Here is an 18,332-nt window from a genome sequence, read left to right as displayed (position 1 = left end):
ACCAGCCATGGTAAAGCATAAACGTGGGGGCTGGTATCATCAGGAGTGGAAGAACCTTGGATATTGCCCCCCAGCCTAAAAATACTAGCCTGCAGCTGCTCAGAATTGCCACTTTGCATTTGATGTGCCATTCCTGGCTCATTACCCTGCTCGTTTAGACTGTCCTGGTGCCTTGGCAATTGGGGTAATATAAAGGGTTAATAACAGCTGTGATTTGTCGAGAAAAGACAGCTGTCATCAAGCCTTGGATTACTAATGGGAGGTATCTATGAAATACACCTATTACTAATCCTATAAGTGAAAAGCAATAAAACACAAACAACAAAAAATCCTTTATTTGAAATAAAATACACACACCCTCTTTCACCCATTTTTTTTTTACTCTCAAAACACCCTTGCAGATGCGATGTAATCCTTTCAAAGTCCCATGACGATCCTCAGCTCTACTACATCCAGAGGCTATAGAGAGGGAAAGCATGTCCACTCTCTGCAGGCTCTGAAAGCATTGACAGCTGAGGGGGACCCGCCAGTGAACAGGTGTCCTCACTGACATCCTGGGAAACCGGGTGTAATGCTCGCCAACAAAGATGGTACAGCTCCTAGCTAAAATGGACCCACTGGACCACATCGGACCCCAGGCCTACCATTTAGTGGGAGGGGCTTGTGTACACACCCACCGCAAGGCAGACAGCATGGCCAGAACAGACAGGCAGGATCACCAGCAAGGCTGAGACCACTGAAGAGGCTGAGGCAGATGGTACGACCAGGACAGACAGGCAGAGTCACTAGCAAATCTGGGACCACCATAGTGGCTAAGGAAGGTGGCACGGCCAGGATAGACACAGTCAAAAGTACCAACTGGGCAGAACAGACAGGTAGCAGGTACCAACAGGACAGGACAGACTGGTAGCAGGTACAAGCAGGACAAGACTATAACCAGATGTAAAAAGGGCAGGAGAGGACTGGAACCAGGTACTGCCAGAACAGGACTGGCTGGAACAGGGTGCCAAAAGGGGAAGACAGTCTCGAGCCAGGTATAGGCAGGACAGGACTGGAACCAGGTGCCAACAGGAAAGGATGAGCTGGAACCAAGTACTGGCAGGACAGGACTGGAACCAGGTGCCAACAGGAGGGGCTGGGAACAGGTACAGGAAGGACAGGATGGACAGGACAGACAGGGACCTGGCAACTTACTGGATAGAGCACAGAACACTAACTGAACTAGGGCATTAATCAAGCCCATCCCCTAGTGGGAGTGCCTTAAGTACCCAGTGCCTCTCAGCGATAGGCTGAGATGTACTTCCTGGGAGTGATGCGCTGACCCTTTAAGGGAATTGCAGTGGTGCACACGCACACCCTACGAGCACTCCCGAAGGACCTGTGCCACGTGCAGAGGCCTCGAGAGGTGGAAGTAGGAGGCACCCACATGGAGCACCGCAGAGTCACCAGGTAGTGTGGAGAAAGCCGGCCGTGGCAGTGAGCAAGTTCGCGTTCTTGTTGGGAGGAGAGCAAGGGGTGCGGGGACACCAGTGCTACAGTACACCCACCTTACACCCCCTCTTCTTTAGGCCTGATTAAGGGCCTCTCTGCTCTAAGTCAATGGTAGCCAGCAGACAGGAGGGAAGCAGGACATGCTGGCAAGCTGAAATCACAGGAATCCGGCATGGAAGGGCACAAACCAGGCAGTTCTCGTGGCATAACAGGACCCAACGGGGCATGTCACTGGATTTCCAGTTGAGAGAAAACTTAAGAGCACATATCCAAGGCAGACCGAGACAGACAATGCAGTTTTGGGACCTCAAGGAAGCGGATCTTCTAAAAAGGCGTATCTCCTACAGGTTCTGGAACAAAGAGTTTGGATTCAGATTGGAGCATTCCACCCAAACACGACACCTTCAAGGGCATCTGAAGGCATCAGATGAGAGTCTGGTAATGTACCACAGCTTCAGGAGCGAAGTGTTCAGGAGCAAGGAGTGCAGGGATGCCAGCGCTACACCGGGTGTAACAACACCTGCTCACAGCCAGGTCCCCACTCGGCTGTCAGTAATTCCCAAAGCATGCAGAGAATGGACATGTTTTCCCTCTCTTCACCCTTTAGATTTAGCAGAGCTGAAGATCATTGTCGGACTTCGTATGGATTATGTCAAATCTGCAAAAGTGTATTTGGAGTTAATAAAGAAGTGAAAGAGTGTGTTTTTTATTCCATATAAAGGAATTTTTTTAAGCTTTATGTGTTTTATTACTTTTCACATACAGGATTAATAATGGGGATGTCTTATATATGCTTCCCCATTATTAATCCAGGCCTTGATAGCAGCTGTTATTTTTTGACAAAACACAGCTGTCATCAACCCCTTATATTGCCCCTATTGCGAATGCACAAGGGCAATTGGGATGAACCGGATTAGGCGCCAGGATTGGCACATCTACTGTGATGTGCCAGTTCTAGGCAGCTGCGGGCTGGTATTTTTAGGCTGGGTGGGCCAATGTCCATGGCTCCTCCCATCCTGATAATACCAGCCCCCAACTGCCTGGTTGGTTATAAAAAATGAGGGGACCATAAAATATTTTAAAATCATTTAAAAAATGTATTTAAAAAATGCTGTAGGACCCCCTCTATTTTGATATCCATCCATTGCAAAGCTCACATTTGGGGGCTGCAGCATGTAGCTGTTATTTTACCCTCCCTCAAAATAGGGCGGGAGTAGAGTTGAGCGCGGTTCGTGGTTCTCCAGTTCGCGGCTCGAGTGATTTTGGGGGCTGTTCTAGATCGAACTAGAACTCGAGCTTTTTTGCTAAAGCTCGATAGTTCTAGATACGTTCGAGAACGGTTCTAGCAGCAAAAAAAACAGCTAATTCCTAGCTGGCTTTCCCCTGTAATAGTGTAAGTCACTCTGTGACTCACACTATTATGACATTTCAGTGTATAGTGTGCGGGAACAGTGCATTCAGATCACTGCTGTATGTATAATAGCGATCGCCATTTTTTTTTTTTTCCCCTTGTCTTCCTTCCCTAAGCGCGCGCGTGTAGTGGGGAGGGCCAGCATGTCAGCCAATCCCAGACACACACACAGCTAAGTGGACTTTTAGCAAGAGAAGCAACAGCATGTGTGATAGGATGTCCATGTCACATGTCGCTGCATTATAAAACCGGACATTTTCCTCCAGCACGCAATTATCTGCCTTCTGCGTCCTTGGTGTCAGACATCACTGGCGCAGCTCCTATCGCCGATACAGCTGTATTACGCTCCATACACAGCGCTGGACAGCTTAGGGATAGCACTTTCTATCAGTCCTTTTAAGGGCTCGTACCGGCAGGGTCAGAGCCATAGGTGACAGGTCCTGAAAACAGAGTTTAACAGCTACACAAGATGACAGCGTCTGTGTAGCTAAGGTCAGGGATTTCCTCGCTGCATTTCCCCATTAGGAGGGATAGAAAGGCAGGCTTCCTTTCCTGTACCCAGAGACCCACAACCCTGCCACTGTACCCTCCTGGACTTTGCACACTCCAACTCATTGTTACTAAGCCATTATACTAGCAAACACTGAGTGAACTTAGTGGCATCCTAAACGTGGCTATTGGACTTCTGTATAGTCCCACTAGTGCACAGATATTTGCAGCACCTCTGCCTGCATTGCACACTCAAACTCATTATAACTAAGCCATTATACTAGCAAACACTGAGTGTACCTAGTGGCATCCTAAACGTGGCTATTGGACTTCTGTATAGTCCCACTAGTGCAAAGATATTTGCAGCACGTCTGCCTGCATTGCACACTCAAACTCATTATAACTAAGCCATTATACTAGCAAACACTGAGTGAACCTAGTGGCATCCTAAACGTGGCTATTGGACTTCTGTATAGTCCCACTAGTGCAAAGATATTTGCAGCACGTCTGCCTGCATTGCAAACTCAAACTCATTATAACTAAGCCATTATACTAGCAATTTATGCTGCCAGTTTAAGGGCCGTAGTTGCATTGTCAGGGATATTTATTCTTTATTATTCTGCTGTTAATAAAGCTAGACCACCGCTGCAATCTACACCACCTCTCAATTTTTACTACCACATTTTCAGTGCACAATCTTGTCGCAATCAACATGAGTGGCAAAATGACAGATGCTGGTGGAAAGGGGAAGAGGCGTGGTGGAAAAGGAAAAAAAGGGTTTGTCCGTGGGGAAGGTGGCAAAGCTCCATTATCATCTGCTGAAGATAGACCATCTACCAGCAAAAGTAAGATGTCTACTACTTACCGTGGACAATCCGATGTGCTCCCTTTCTAATGGACACGAACAACAGGAACAAAGGTAGATGATGGCCAAAAAAGGAAAATGCTTGAATGGATCTCAAGTGGTCCAACAAGTGCCCTCTCAGCCACTTCAAGTACCGCATCCAAAAAACACCAGTCCTCTGAGTTGTCAGCCCAATCACACTTGCATTCTCCCAGCTCTGAAGTCTCCATCCGCCCTGCACAGTATGGTGGTACTGAGATGGCTGAGTCTGCAGAGCTGTTCAGTCACACTATAGCCTAGGAATCAGAAGTCTGCTCCCAAGCTACAGTGAGTACAGACCAGGAAATGGTCTGCAGTGATGCCCAGAACCTTTGTGACTCTGATTCAGGCCGTGAGGACCAAGTTTCTGAGCATAATGTTGACCTTTTGTCACAAACTGTAACACCTGTGGTTATAGACAATGAGGAACATACTGATGACGATGAGACGCAGATACCAGATTGGGATGACAACTTAAATATTCGGTCAGGGCAAGAAGAGGCTCGGTCTGAGGGGGAGGGGAGTGCAAACACAACAATTGATGATGAAGTTCTAGATCCCACCTACTGTCAACCCCCAGTCAGGCACTCGAGGAGGTCAACAGAGGCGGTGGAGGAGGATGCAACCGACAACGAAGTTACCTTGCGCCTTCCTGGACAAAGTCGGAGCACTGGTAGCACGTCTACAACTGCATCATCAGCCACCACTCTGCCTCTGAGCACTAGTCGGGGGGGCTCAGCAGGTCGCATGCCCTCTAAGCCTTGCCTAGCCTGGTCCTTTTTTGACATAGAAAAAGATCACCCAAATTATGTGATGTGTAAAATTTGTCGTGATTCTGTTAGTAGAGGTCAAAACCTCAGCAGTTTGACAACTTCTTCCATGAATCGTCACATGAATAAATATCATAGGTCCCGGTGGGAAGCTCACCGTGCTGCAATGCGGCCTAGCGGAGCGAACCATCCACGGCCTGCCCCTTCCAGTGCATCCGCGCGCTCTTCATCTTCTAGGACTGTGGGGACAGCTGTCACACCTGGTTTTCCACGCACAACTTCCACCACTGTAACCGCAACAGGCAGTTTGCTTGGTAGGTCGTCAGTTGGTTTGGAAGGGAAAACAAGTGAGTGTGTACAGCTCTCTCAGACATCGATAGCACCAACGTTGGATGAAGGCAACATCATGTCTCCGCCTGCACTTTCCTCACAAACCTGCATTTTTCCAGGGACACCCTACTCAACACCGTCTACACACAGCAGCCAGATCTCTGTCCCTCAGATGTGGTCAAATAAAAGGCCATTTCCTGCGACCCATGACAAAGCTAAGAGGTTGACTCTATCCCTCTGTAAGCTCTTGGCTACCGAAATGCTGCCTTTCCGCCTAGTGGACACACAGGATTTTAGAGACCTTATATCTGTCGCTGTGCCCCAGTACCAGATGCCTAGTCGCCACTACTTCTCTAAGAAAGGTGTGCCCGCGCTACACCAGCATGTCGCACACATCACCGCTTCCTTGAGAAACTCTGTGTGTGAACGGGTGCATTTCACCACCGATACTTGGACCAGTAAGCATGGACAGGGACGTTACATGTCGCTGACTGGGCACTGGGTAACTATGGTGATAGATGGTGAAGAGTCTGCTGCACAAGTCTTGCCGTCCCCACGACTTGTGTGTCAATCCTCTGTCTGTCCAAGTTCCGCCACTGCTTCTGCCTCCTCCACCTCATCTGGGTCCTCCACCTCCGCCCCAAGCCTGCCTGGTCAGGCCACCAGCGTTCTCACTGCGCAGAAGGAATCACGCACCCCTCATTACTATGCTGGCAGCAGAGCGCAACGTCATCAGGCGGTCTTTAGCTTGACATGTCTTGGGAATAAGAGTCACACAGCTGAGGAGTTGTGGTCAGCTCTGCGGTCCGAGTTTAATAAATGGTTGTCTCCACTCAACCTGCAGCCTGGTAAGGCCGTGTGCGACAATGCTGCAAACCTGGGTGCGGCCCTTCGCCTGGGCAAGGTGACACACGTACCTTGTATGGCTCACGTGTTGAACCTTGTTGTCCAGCAATTTTTAAAACACTATCCCGGCCTAGATGGCCTTCTGACCAGGGCACGAAAACTGTCTGCTCACTTCCGCCGTTCAAGCGCCGCAGCTGAGCGACTTGCATCGCTCCAGAAGTCTTTCGGTCTGCCGGTTCATCGCCTGAAATGCGATGTGCCGACACGCTGGAATTCGACTCTCCACATGTTACAGTGACTGTGGCAGCACCGCCGAGCCCTGGTGCAATACGTCATGACGTATAGCCTGGGCCAACGAGATGCAGAGGTGGGGCAGATCACCCTGATGGAGTGGTCTCAGATCAAGGACCTATGCACCCTTCTGCACAGTTTCGACATGGCGACATATATGTTTAGCGCTGACAATGCCATTATCAGCATGACAATTCTAGTCATTTACATGCTGGAGCACACGCTAAACACTATTCGGAGTCAGGGGGTGGGACAACAGGAAGGGGAGGAACTACAGGAGGATTCATATGCGCAAGGGACAACAACATCACCAAGGTCCAGACGTTCATCATCACCAACGCAGCAGGCATGGGACCATTGGGGACAGGGATCAACAAGGGCGCATAGTAGCAGGCGAAATGTTGAGGAAGGTGCAGGAGAACATGAAGAAATGGAGGACGAACTGTCCATGGACATGGAAGACTCAGCGGATGAGGGAGACCTTGGTCAAATTTCAGTTGAAAGAGGTTGGGGGGAGATGTCAGAGGAAGAAAGAACGGGTAGCACCTCTATGCCACAAACACAGCGTGGACTTGGTCCGCATGGCTGCGCAAGACACATGAGTGCCTTCTTGTTGCACTACCTCCAACATGACCCTCGTATTGTCAAAATTAGAAGTGATGATGACTACTGGATTGCCACACTATTAGATCCCCGGTACAAGTCCAAATTTTGTGACATAATTCCAGCCATAGAAAGGGACGCACGTATGCAGGAGTATCAGCAGAAGCTGTTACTCGATCTTAGCTCGGCTTTTCCACCAAACAACCGTGCAGGTGCAGGGAGTGAATCTCCCAGTTGTAACTTGACAAACATGGGACGGTCTCGTCATCTTCAACAGTCTACCCGTACTAGTAGCACCGTATCTGGTGCTGGTAACAGCAATTTTATGGAATCTTTTCATAATTTTTTTAGACCCTCCTTTGCAAGGCCACCAGAGACAACAAGTCTGACACATAGTCAACGGCTGGAGAGGATGATACAGGAGTATCTCCAAATGAACATCGATGCCATGACTTTGCAAATGGAGCCTTGCTCATTTTGGGCTTCAAATCTAGAAAAATGGCCAGAGCTCTCCAGTTACGCCTTGGAGATCTTATCGTGTCCAGCTGCCAGTGTTGTCTCTGAACGTGTCTTCAGTGCTGCTGGGTGTGTGCTGACAGATAAGCGCACGCGTCTGTCCAGTGACAATGTGGACAGACTAACGTTCATCAAAATGAACAAGTCATGGATCCACCAGGAATTTACTACCCCTGTGTTATCCTGGGGAGAGTAAATGCTGGTGGATTTGGAATGTGCTTGATGCAAATTTAGCTGTGAAGTGTACAACTAGGGCACAAGTGCTGCCACTGAAGGGGTGGGTGTGTGTGGGGCACAATTTTTGGAAAAAAGGGAGACTCCGCTTGGAGTAACCCTTGCTTACATTGTTTTTAAAAGAAGCCAAGATGAACAAGTCATGGTTCAGCAAAGACTTTGCTACCTACCCCGGTGTCATCCTGGGTACGGTTAAGAATAGCGTATTTTTGAATGTGCTTGATGCAAATCTAGCTGTGAAGTGTACAACTGGGGCACAACTGCTGCCACTGAAGGGGTGGGTGTGTGTGGGGCCCAATTTTTGGAAAAAAGGGAGACTCCGCTTGGAGTAACCCTTGCTTACATTGTTTTTAAAAGAAGCCAAGATGAACAGAGCTGGGATCAGGAAAGACTTTGCTACCTACCCCGGTGTCATCCTGGGGACGGTTAAGAATAGCGTATTTTTGAATGTGCTTGATGCAAATCTAGCTGTGAAGTGTACAACTGGGGCACAACTGCTGCCACTGAAGGGGTGGGTGTGTGTGGGGCCCAATTTTTGGAAAAAAGGGAGACTCCGCTTGGAGTAACCCTTGCTTACATTGTTTTTAAAAGAAGCCAAGATGAACAGAGCTGGGATCAGGAAAGACTTTGCTACCTACCCCGGTGTCATCCTGGGGACGGTTAAGTATGGCGTATTTTTGAATGTGCTTGATGCAAATCTAGCTGTGAAGTGTACAACTAGGGCACAAGTGCTGCCACTGAATGGGTGGGTGTGTGTGGGGCCCAATTTTTGGAAAAAAGGGAGACTCTGCTTGGTGTAACCCTTGCTTACATTGTTTTTAAAAGAAGCCAAAATGAACAAGTCATGGTTTAGCAAAGACTTTGCTACCTATCCCGGTGTCATCCTGGGGACGGTTAAGAATAGCGTATTTTTGAATGTGCTTGATGCAAATCTAGCTGTGAAGTGTACAACTAGGGCACAACTGCTGCCACTGAAGGGGTGGGTGTGTGTGGGGCACAATTTTTGGAAAAAAGGGAGACTCCGCTTGGAGTCACCTTGCGGTGTTTTACATGATTTTAGAAGGGCATGCCATGCCTATATCTGTGTCTCGTCCTCTTTTTCCTTGTAACGCTGTTTTGTTTTCACATGAGAATTTGTCCTTGTCACTTTCCCATGTGTTTGTGTTGTGTTGTGAGTTGTTTATCACCTTTTGGACACCTTTGAGGGTGTTTTCTAGGTGTTTTTATGTGTTTGTGATTGCCTGCCATTGTTTCTTATGCAGTTCGAGTTCGGTTCGTCGAACGTTCGACGAACCGAACTCGAACGGGACCTCCGTTTGGCGAACCGACCTCGAGCCGAACCGCGACCGTTTCGCTCATCTCTAGGCGGGAGCACACAGCATTTTTTTTTACCAGTGATTTTCCTAGCCAACCACATAGTAATACTTGACATGTCTGCGATGGCCCGCATAGGAAAAGCTTACTGATTGGCTGCTTTGTAACCTTTCAACAAGCTTTATTTGGATAGCAAACCCAAACAGGAGTAAGACATACAGGTAAAAGTCAAGTTTTCACCTATCATGTAGATAGGTTACAACAGGTAGGTTATAACTTGTTTACACTGGACCACCCCATAAGGTAAAAAAGGCAAATACATAGGAAAAAAATAGTTTTGTTTTTTTTTTTTAAAAAAAAAACAAAACAGGAAGTATCAAAGGATATGATCAAAAGCTAAATTCAAAACAAATAAAAAACAACATATTGGATATACAAAGTATATTAACAAGATGCAAAGAAACCTATGCATTATACTATTTTACCTGTGGAAGACCAGGTGAAGTGTGCAGAAGGTTTAATGGCTTGGACAGCGCTTTATATTGATAGCCTTATGACAGGTCATCAATACCAGATCAGTTTGACAAATGGAATTTTTATCACTCATTTGTTTTAAGTGTCGGCCGTGGTAGGACTTGTTTAGTTGTTGAGCTGAAAAGCATAGCTTGGTCACGTGTATAGTGGCCACAGTGGGTTTCTGGAGATCCAGCCCAATTCATTGGAATAGAGGCGGATGTGCAGTATCCAGTCACGGCCACAATGCGGTTGATGAAGCTGTGCAACTCTACAACTCATCACATCCAGCCACTGTCAGCATCGGGAGCAGAGACAAAATGTCGTAATCTCATCGATTTGGTACTGATGGCCTATTCTAATTCTAGGCCATCAATATTAAAGTACCGGACAACCTCCTTAAGTCTACTCCTGTTGGATAAAATGTGGTTGTAAAAGATTTAATACAGATAAAAGCAAAGAGAATGAGTATATTACATATTTATTATTTTGCATCTTGTTCATTTATCTTTTAACATATATTCTGGATTGAGTTGAATCGGTTTTGATTATATGTTTTGTACATTGGATGATGTTTTGCTGTTGTGCACATAACTATACTGGTTATTTTCACTTAGCCATTGTGTGCTAAGCTTTATATTAGTAAAACCCTTTTCTACCTTCTGTTTTTTATCACCTGATTTCTTTGCTTTTGCAGCTGCTGCTTGGCATTGAGGGCCAATGCTTGGTTTATATTTAACCCGTAGAGTCTAGTTTTACAATCGATGGAGTAATGCTAGTTGCCAATAAATTTGCTCATGAGCGTGACTTCTTTTCCACAGACATGTCCTATATTTAAAGTTGTTGTAAAGCTGTTTAACATTATAGCAATGTTTGATTTATAGGCACGGGCACTGGAGGACTTCCAAATTGGGCAGTCATTCTTATCGCTCTAGCTGCTGCCGCGGCTGGCCTCATTCTAGGAATACTGGGCATATTTTCAGTAAGTATTAATTAATTTCTTATAACAATAAAATAGAGGATTTTATCTATTGATGAGTGAACGTGAGTGGCTCTGCTTCGGTATCCGATCGAGCATTAGTGTGCTCAATGTGCTCAGTACTTGATCGAGCATTTTGCTGTTTGGATGCCATGATCGAGTTCCCACCCCGCATGTTTCCTGGCTTTTTATCAACCAGTAAACATGCTGGGATTGCCTCCTAATATTGAAATTACTGTGATTGGTTGGCCGCATAGCATCATCGGGAAGACCCAGAGACGCCATATGTGCCGCACTCTACCCGGAAATAGTGTAGGGACTAGGGAGAGATATTGCTGGAGAAGGGACAGTGTCTTATAGTGTGACAGTACCTTATGGTACAACATTAAATAAACAGTTCTTTTCATTGGTAATTGAAAGAAATTCTATTATCTAATAATACCATTCTAATTCTGCATTTAGTGTAGGGCAAGCTTTTGGAGTAGGGATTGTGTAAAGGCAGGTAGGCAGTGATTGTAGCCTTACAGACTGTGCTGCTACCCAAAATAAATCTATTGCATTCTCTAATAATACCGCTCTTAACTGAATTTAGTGTAGGGCAAGCTTCTGGAGTAGGGATTGTGTATTGGAGGCCTGTAGGCAGTGATTGTACCCTTACAGACTGTGCTGCTGATACCTAAAAAAAATCATTTACTATTTAATAATATCGCTCTTAGCTGCATTCATTGTAATGCTAGCCTTACAGAGCTGGCTGCTGCATCCTAAAACCAAAAAATCCATTTCAAGTCTACATCTGTTCTTTTCCCTATTATTTCCGTTACTAACTGCATTTAGTGTAGGGATAGCTGCTGGAGGAGGGATAGTTTTGGATTAGAGACATATAATCCCGTTATATTGCTTTACAGTCCTTCTATAAGTATACTGCTGATGCAAACTAACTGTGTTGGTCCGGGCAAGGGTGATGTTATGGGAGAAGTGCAGGTGTAAGGCAGGGATGGCACACTAGGAAATGTATTGGTGGCTAGGGACTGAGCATCCTAAGACGGCTGCCGCCATCAGGTTGTGAAAGCCTCAATCTCCACAAGCCTAAATGGCAGCATTTACAGGACAAGCAGTCAGGATATGCAAGTACATAACACCCAGTGTGCTTACTCCATCACAAAGTCCACTTGCAAAATTTCCTCTTTAATTCTGAGCAGCTAGCGTTTGGGTAGAATTGCCTGCTTGATGTTCCTCTAATAATTATGAGTGAGGGCTGCCTGAGGCCCTATAAAAAATTGGAGTCTATGAGTCCCATTCCTTACAAATGTGAAAAAAATTGCAAAATCTCATGCACACAATTCCTTTTTATTTTCCTGATTGAAATAGAAAAAAGCTGCGTTTTTTAAATAAGGAGCATGTCAGTGCTTTCAGTGTTTTTGAATCATTTTTTCAACATTGAAAGCAATGAGAAAGTGCAAAATCCCTACGTGTGCACATAGCCTAAAGTTGCAGAGGCGTTTTTTTTTTTCTCTTTTTTATTTTGCCTTATATACAAGTCATTATCCAGTAAAGCATGTTTCTTAACATTTTTTTCAGAGAAATCCATTTTAGGTGTTCAGTTTTGTATGTTTTATTGCCACTCCATAAAAGTGGCCTAATACCCTGACAACATTTTTTTCAGCAGCGACCTGGGAGTCAGAGATGCGTCCAGGCATCTTCTTCATGCTGTTCCTATTCTTCTTCAGTGGTGTTTGCACTCATTTTAGTGATTTCTGCTGGAAAAATGCTCTAGAGTCCCATTAACTTCCATTATGCTCGTCATTCGAGACGACATCAACAATTGTTCGGCTCGAGTAACGAACAACCAACCATTTTAGGCCCCCTTCCTTCACACATCAGTGATTCTGGTACATATGTTGCTGTTTTGCATGTACCAGAATCACAGACATACGCAGACCCATTAAAATCAATGGATCGGCGCAAACATCAGTGATTTCTCAGTGACCGTATCTCCGTGCAGCTCACATGTGTGTCCATGTGTTCCTCACGGAAACAAGTTAGTTTTTCTCTGGCGTCACTGATGTCACATGGACCACATTATGGTGTGATCCGTGTGAATTGTACCAGAGAAAACACGTATCTTTGAAATAATGGGATTTTCATGCTCACCTGTCTCTAGCAATTCTGTCTCCGGCCGCTGCTATCACTTACTTCCAGGCTGGCTCATTATGCTCATAAATATTCACTGCACTGCCACCCGGAAGTAACAGCAGAGGGAAGACAGCGGCGGCCGGAGACAGCAGAGCTGGAGACATCAGCACCACGGAGAGCAGCAGCGGGGACAGGTGAGCATAGGAGTGCCTGATCGCTAGGAGAACACACGTGTGCCAAAATCACGGCACACGGAGGGCCAAATGCATCTTTAACATGTTAGTGAAAAACATGTCTTTTAGGCTGATGTGTAAAAGAGGCCTTAGTGGAAGAAATTAAATAGCGAGAAAACCTCTGATGTTCTCCTCATCTGCACTGATCTGTATGATCAGGGGAAAAAAGAAAATTGTATGGGACATGCTAACCATGTTCAGCTTCATGTGGGGTAGAACACGTAGACAGGTCATAGCTTTGGGGAAGAGAATACATTAAATAACAACTACTTGTTTTATTTTAGACTACCGGGGACAAAAGTATTAAGGGGGCTTTACACGTTAGCGATATCGCTAGCAATTTCTAGCGATAGCGAGCGTGTAAGTACCCGCCCCCGTCGCGCATGCGATTGTTTGTGATTGCTGCCGTAGCGAACATTATCGCTACGCAGCGTCACACATACTTACCTGGTCGGCGGCGTCGCTGTGACTGCCGAACAATCCCTCCTTCAAGGGGGAGGGACGTTCGGCATCACAGCAACGTCACCGCAACGTCACACAGCGGCCGGCCAATCAATGCAGAGGGGCGGAGATGAGCAGGACGTAACATCCCGCCCACCTCCTTCCTTCCGCATTGTGGCCGGCGGCAGGTAAGGAGACGTTCCTCGCTCATGCGGTGTCACACATAGCGATGTGTGCTGCCGCATGAGCGATGAACCACGACGCTAAACAACCCTTACCGATTTTTGACTTTGGGACGACCTCTCCATAAGTGAACGATTTTCACCATTTTTGAGGTCGCCTAAGGTCGCTGGTAAGTATTACACGCTGCGATATCGTTAATGACGCCGGATGTGCGTCACTAACAACTTGACCCCGGCGACCAAACATTAACGATATCGTAGCGTGTAAAGCCCCCTTTATTGTTTTACGATAGACACCCAGGAAATATAATATTCATAGCCCTCGTATATCCAAGAGGATCTCTAGATGTTGATTTTGGTCTTGTAGGGGAAATGTTTATTTTTGTGGAGAGAGAAATGTCTCATACATGATTTTATAGGTCCAGGAGGACTCCCGGGGACAAGTGCATTCAAATTAGGTCTCATGGATGAAAGAAGCTGTGTTCTTATTTATACGTTTTCTAGAAGCTACCCTATAAATCTTTGGTTCACCATTTAATAAGCCTCGCAACATGACTAAGGAATGAATATTAGCCAATTTTTACTAAGGAGCATTGGCTTGTAAATTTTTGTAGATCAGCTCGTAATTCCATGTAATCGCAGGGTTGTACATACAGTGCATTGTCACTTTCTCATAAAACCAATAAAGAACCATTCATTTTGAGAAAGAGTGACAGTGCATGAACTGTTTAGGATTCTTTGGATTGGTTATACACAAAGTTTAGAAGTCCATTAAAACCAATGATGGACCATGCTATACATGGAGATTGACAACTAGAAGAAAAAAAGACACTTCTGGTTTTCTGGTTTGGATCATAGAGTGATTTTGCAAGTGAGAAACCTAAGAGATCACATTCAAAGGGACAGAATTCATGAGAAAATCTGCATAAAGGGAACCTAAGAGATTATATTCAAAGGGATAGAATTCATGGGAAAATCTCCTTAAAGGGAAAATGTTAAAGATTTGACCCCAATAAGCTGCGGCCACCACCAGTGAGCTCTTATATACAGCATTCTACATTACTGTATATAAGTGCCCAGGTCACTCTTTATAAAGTAAAAAACATCTTTTATGATACTCACCTGTGGGGCGCTGTCGGGTCTGAAGGGTGTCGCTGGCCTCAGTCCGGCACCTATTCTTCTCCTCCTTCCATCACCGTCCTCCTTCCCAGCTCCATGTGGATGAAGCATCTTAGGTAATCCACACAGAGGCTGCCGTTGTGCTCTTGCACATGCGCACTTTTCTCTGCCCTGTTGTGGGCAGAGCAATGTACTGTAATGCGCAGACACTGGGAAAGGTGAACGACCGCCCGCACATGGTCACTAAAATACTTTCATCTGCGCTCAGTAGGGTAGATCAAAGTGCGCATGCGCAGGAGTGCAATGGCGGCCTCTGTGTGGATGATGTAGGACACATCATCCACACGGAGCTGAGAAGGAGGACGGCCATGAAATGAAAAGAGGAGGCACCGGACCTAGACCAGCGACACCCATCGGACCCAACCGCCTCACAGGTGAGTATAAGAAAATATGTTTTTATGTTCTACAGAGTGGCCTTTGCTCTTATATATACAGTATTCTAGAATGACGTATATAAGTGCTCACCGGTGGTGGCCGCAGTTTATAAGGGACAAATCAGGTGACAGGTTCCCTTTAAAATCCAGAGGCAAAAATGCAAATATAGATGTCCTACTATCACTGTGAAGGTCTCATTCAGTACTGCTGGGTAATATCTTGTGAAGAAGATTGATGAGTGACTTTAACTAAGTTTTGTCTTTTCAGGTCTTGTCTTTAATATATTCTTCTGGTTTTCTGGCTATAAGCTCAAGTGTTGGTCCAGGTGTCTCCAGTGTTCTACCAGGAACCACAAGCACTTTGGTTGGCCCCTCAACCTACATGCCACACTCTACTAACTTTTGCAGTAATAACCCTGAGCTTCTGCAGTTTAACCAAGGACCTCATCTTGATCCACAACCACAAAGACATCAACCCAGACAGCCTCCGCAGCATTCCCCACAACAACCACCATGTCTTCAGCATCACGTACAAGCACAGCACGCAGATCATGGTTATATTAATCCATACAACATTCGTACCCACCCATGAAGAAGGACGAGGACGTTATAGTAAATAAGCACAAATGCTATTGTAATATATATTTATTTTGCATAAAAATAAAACTTTGAGAATATTAAAATGTCAAATATTATAAACTATTTGTCAGGATAAATGTTTACATAGTTGTTTCCAACTCTGTAGAGGACGATTTATTTGAACATTGGAGGGCAAGTATCACACATTTTTGCAATATGGGACAATGGATTATAAAAACAATTTCATCTTCTTGCTCCGACTGTTATAAAGAACCTAATTCAATTCCAACCAATGAGTTTTGGATATCTGGCATTTAAAATTAGTATCCAAAAGTATAAGCAATATCTTCCTCCAGTCTCCGTCTCCTACACATTATGGTTTTCCTGACCTTTGACATTGATATTTGCTATGATGAAAACTCCACTTTCTTCTTCATACATCCATGAATACGTTATTACATAGTGGTGAAAGAGGTTTTGTTGCTTTAGCTCTTGACCCCATGTCTACTGTTACTACAATAATCAAACCTCCGGGAGACATAGAGAAAGTCTCTGGGAATAGAAATAAATAAATAACTAATGGAAATGTCTCTATAGATAAATTCCTAAATATATTTAATAAGCAAATCATAATTGATTTTGTCCAAAGAGATAATCAGTATAGAGTTAAAATGTCATATTGTTTCACTAAGGAAAACAGGTCCAAGAATGCTAGGACAGGTGCTGGTGAGAATGTACAGTAGGAAGTGCCATTGCTGTGATCTGGAGATACTTATATTGTTATTTAGAAAGACAGGGTGGACATTAGTGTGAGCAGCGTCTTCTTCCTTTAGTACCCCTGGTATCTCCAGTCTTAGATCAGAAAGACAGCATTGACAGCAGTGTGAGCAGCCTCTTCTTACCTCAGCACTCCTGATATCTCCAGTATTATATCAGATAAACAGGGTAAACAGCAGTGTGAGCAATCACTTCTTACCTCAGCACACCTGGAATCTTCAGTATTAGATAAGATAGACATGGTGGACAGCAGTGTAAGCAGCCTCTTCTCCCTTTAGCACCTCTGGTATCTCCTGTATTAAATCAAGGAAACATAATGGAAAGCAGTGTGAGCAGCCCCTTCTTACCTCAGTACCCCAATATCTGCGGCGTTAGATCAGATAGACAGAGTGGACAGCAGTGTGAGCAGCCTCTTCTTACCTCCGCACTCCTGATATCTCCAGTGTTAGATCATATATACAGGGTGGACAGCAGTGTGAGCAGTCTTTTCTTATCTCAGTATCCCTGATTTCTCCAGTATTAGATCAGATAGACAGGGTGGACAGCAGTGTGAACAACCTCTTCTTACCTTAGCACAGCTGGTATCTCCAGTATTAGATCAGAAAGACTTGATGGACCGAAGTGTGAGCAGCCTCTTCTTAAATCAGCACTTTTTTGCATCTCCAGTATTATATCAGATAGACAAGATGGACAGCAGTGTGAGTAACCTCTTCTTACCTCAGCATCTGTTAGGGCCAGATGGATGGGCAGACCCGGGAGGTGGATCCACTGGGCCGAACTCCCCGATGAGGGAAAGGAGTCCGGTAGCCGGAGCACTTTAGGTAGCAGGACAGTCCGTGCACTGGAACACAATGGAGAAGTCCCTGGGACCACGAGGTCACTGGTGGTGGTCCGGGTGACGGAGCTCAGGTTCGGAAGCCGTGATGATGTCAGGCGGGGTCCGGAACCGTTGGAGCGAGATGACGGGTCACCGCAAGGAACCGAGATGGTACGGACTGTCAGGATGGCAGATGGGCAGCGTTCGGGGTTCGAGATACAGCAGGACCGGATGGCGATGCAGGATCGGCTCTAGAAGACAGAGAGGTAAGTATCTCACAGAACACAAGGAGACCTGACTCCTAGCTTGGGAAAACACGAAGAACAGGCCCCGCTCCCTTGGACATTAACCCCCTTTATACCCTGTACCTGTATGCATCATTTCCTGTCAGTGGACACTGGCCCTTTAAGAAAGGGTCAGTGACCGCGCGCCCTAATGCGCATGCGCGCGGCCCGGGTGGCAGAAGCCAGGGCAGGAAGCTGAGAGGAGGACGCAGCAGAGCCGGCCAGGGACTGGGAAGCCGACGGGCGCCGGGAGCGGGGACCAGGAGGCCTGGGAAGCGCGGGTACTGGAGGCTGGGGAGCGGGGAGCATGGCAGGTGAGCCGGGGAGAGGAGCAGAGGACCCGGGGAGCGGAGCCGAGGACCCGGGGAGCGTGACAGCACCCCCCCCCACGCCCCCCTCCCCGCAACCGGGACAGGAAGGCACAGATCAGAGGAGTGCCCACGTTCTCCCTGGGCTCCCAGGACCTATCCTCAGGACCATACCCCTCCCAGTCCACCAGGAAGAACTGTCGACCTCGTACGGTCTTCATGGCCACGATATCCCTTACCGCATAGATGTCGTCCTCAGCAATAGGAGGAGGAGCCGGACTGGCGGCAGCGGAGAAGGGACCAAGGACAACCGGCTTGAGCAGAGACACGTGGAAGGAGTTGGGTATCCTCATCG

The 18,332-nt window shown here is 46.3% G+C and overlaps 1 protein-coding gene across 1 annotated transcript in view; it reads left to right on the top strand.

Moving 5' to 3' along the window:
* LOC142251750 (uncharacterized) overlaps positions 1-15,804 on the top strand; it is a 127,505-nt gene extending 111,701 nt beyond the window's left edge. The window contains exon 7 of the mRNA XM_075324801.1: positions 15,481-15,804. Within this exon, the coding sequence (XP_075180916.1) occupies positions 15,481-15,804 (324 nt within the window). The remainder of the gene's footprint in view (positions 1-15,480) is intronic.
* Positions 15,805-18,332: the final 2,528 nt, after the last annotated feature.

The sequence above is a fragment of the Anomaloglossus baeobatrachus genome, chromosome 9 (assembly GCF_048569485.1).
Source record: "Anomaloglossus baeobatrachus isolate aAnoBae1 chromosome 9, aAnoBae1.hap1, whole genome shotgun sequence".
Lineage (NCBI taxonomy): Eukaryota > Metazoa > Chordata > Amphibia > Anura > Aromobatidae > Anomaloglossus > Anomaloglossus baeobatrachus.
This window is presented reverse-complemented; position numbering and strand designations above follow the sequence as displayed.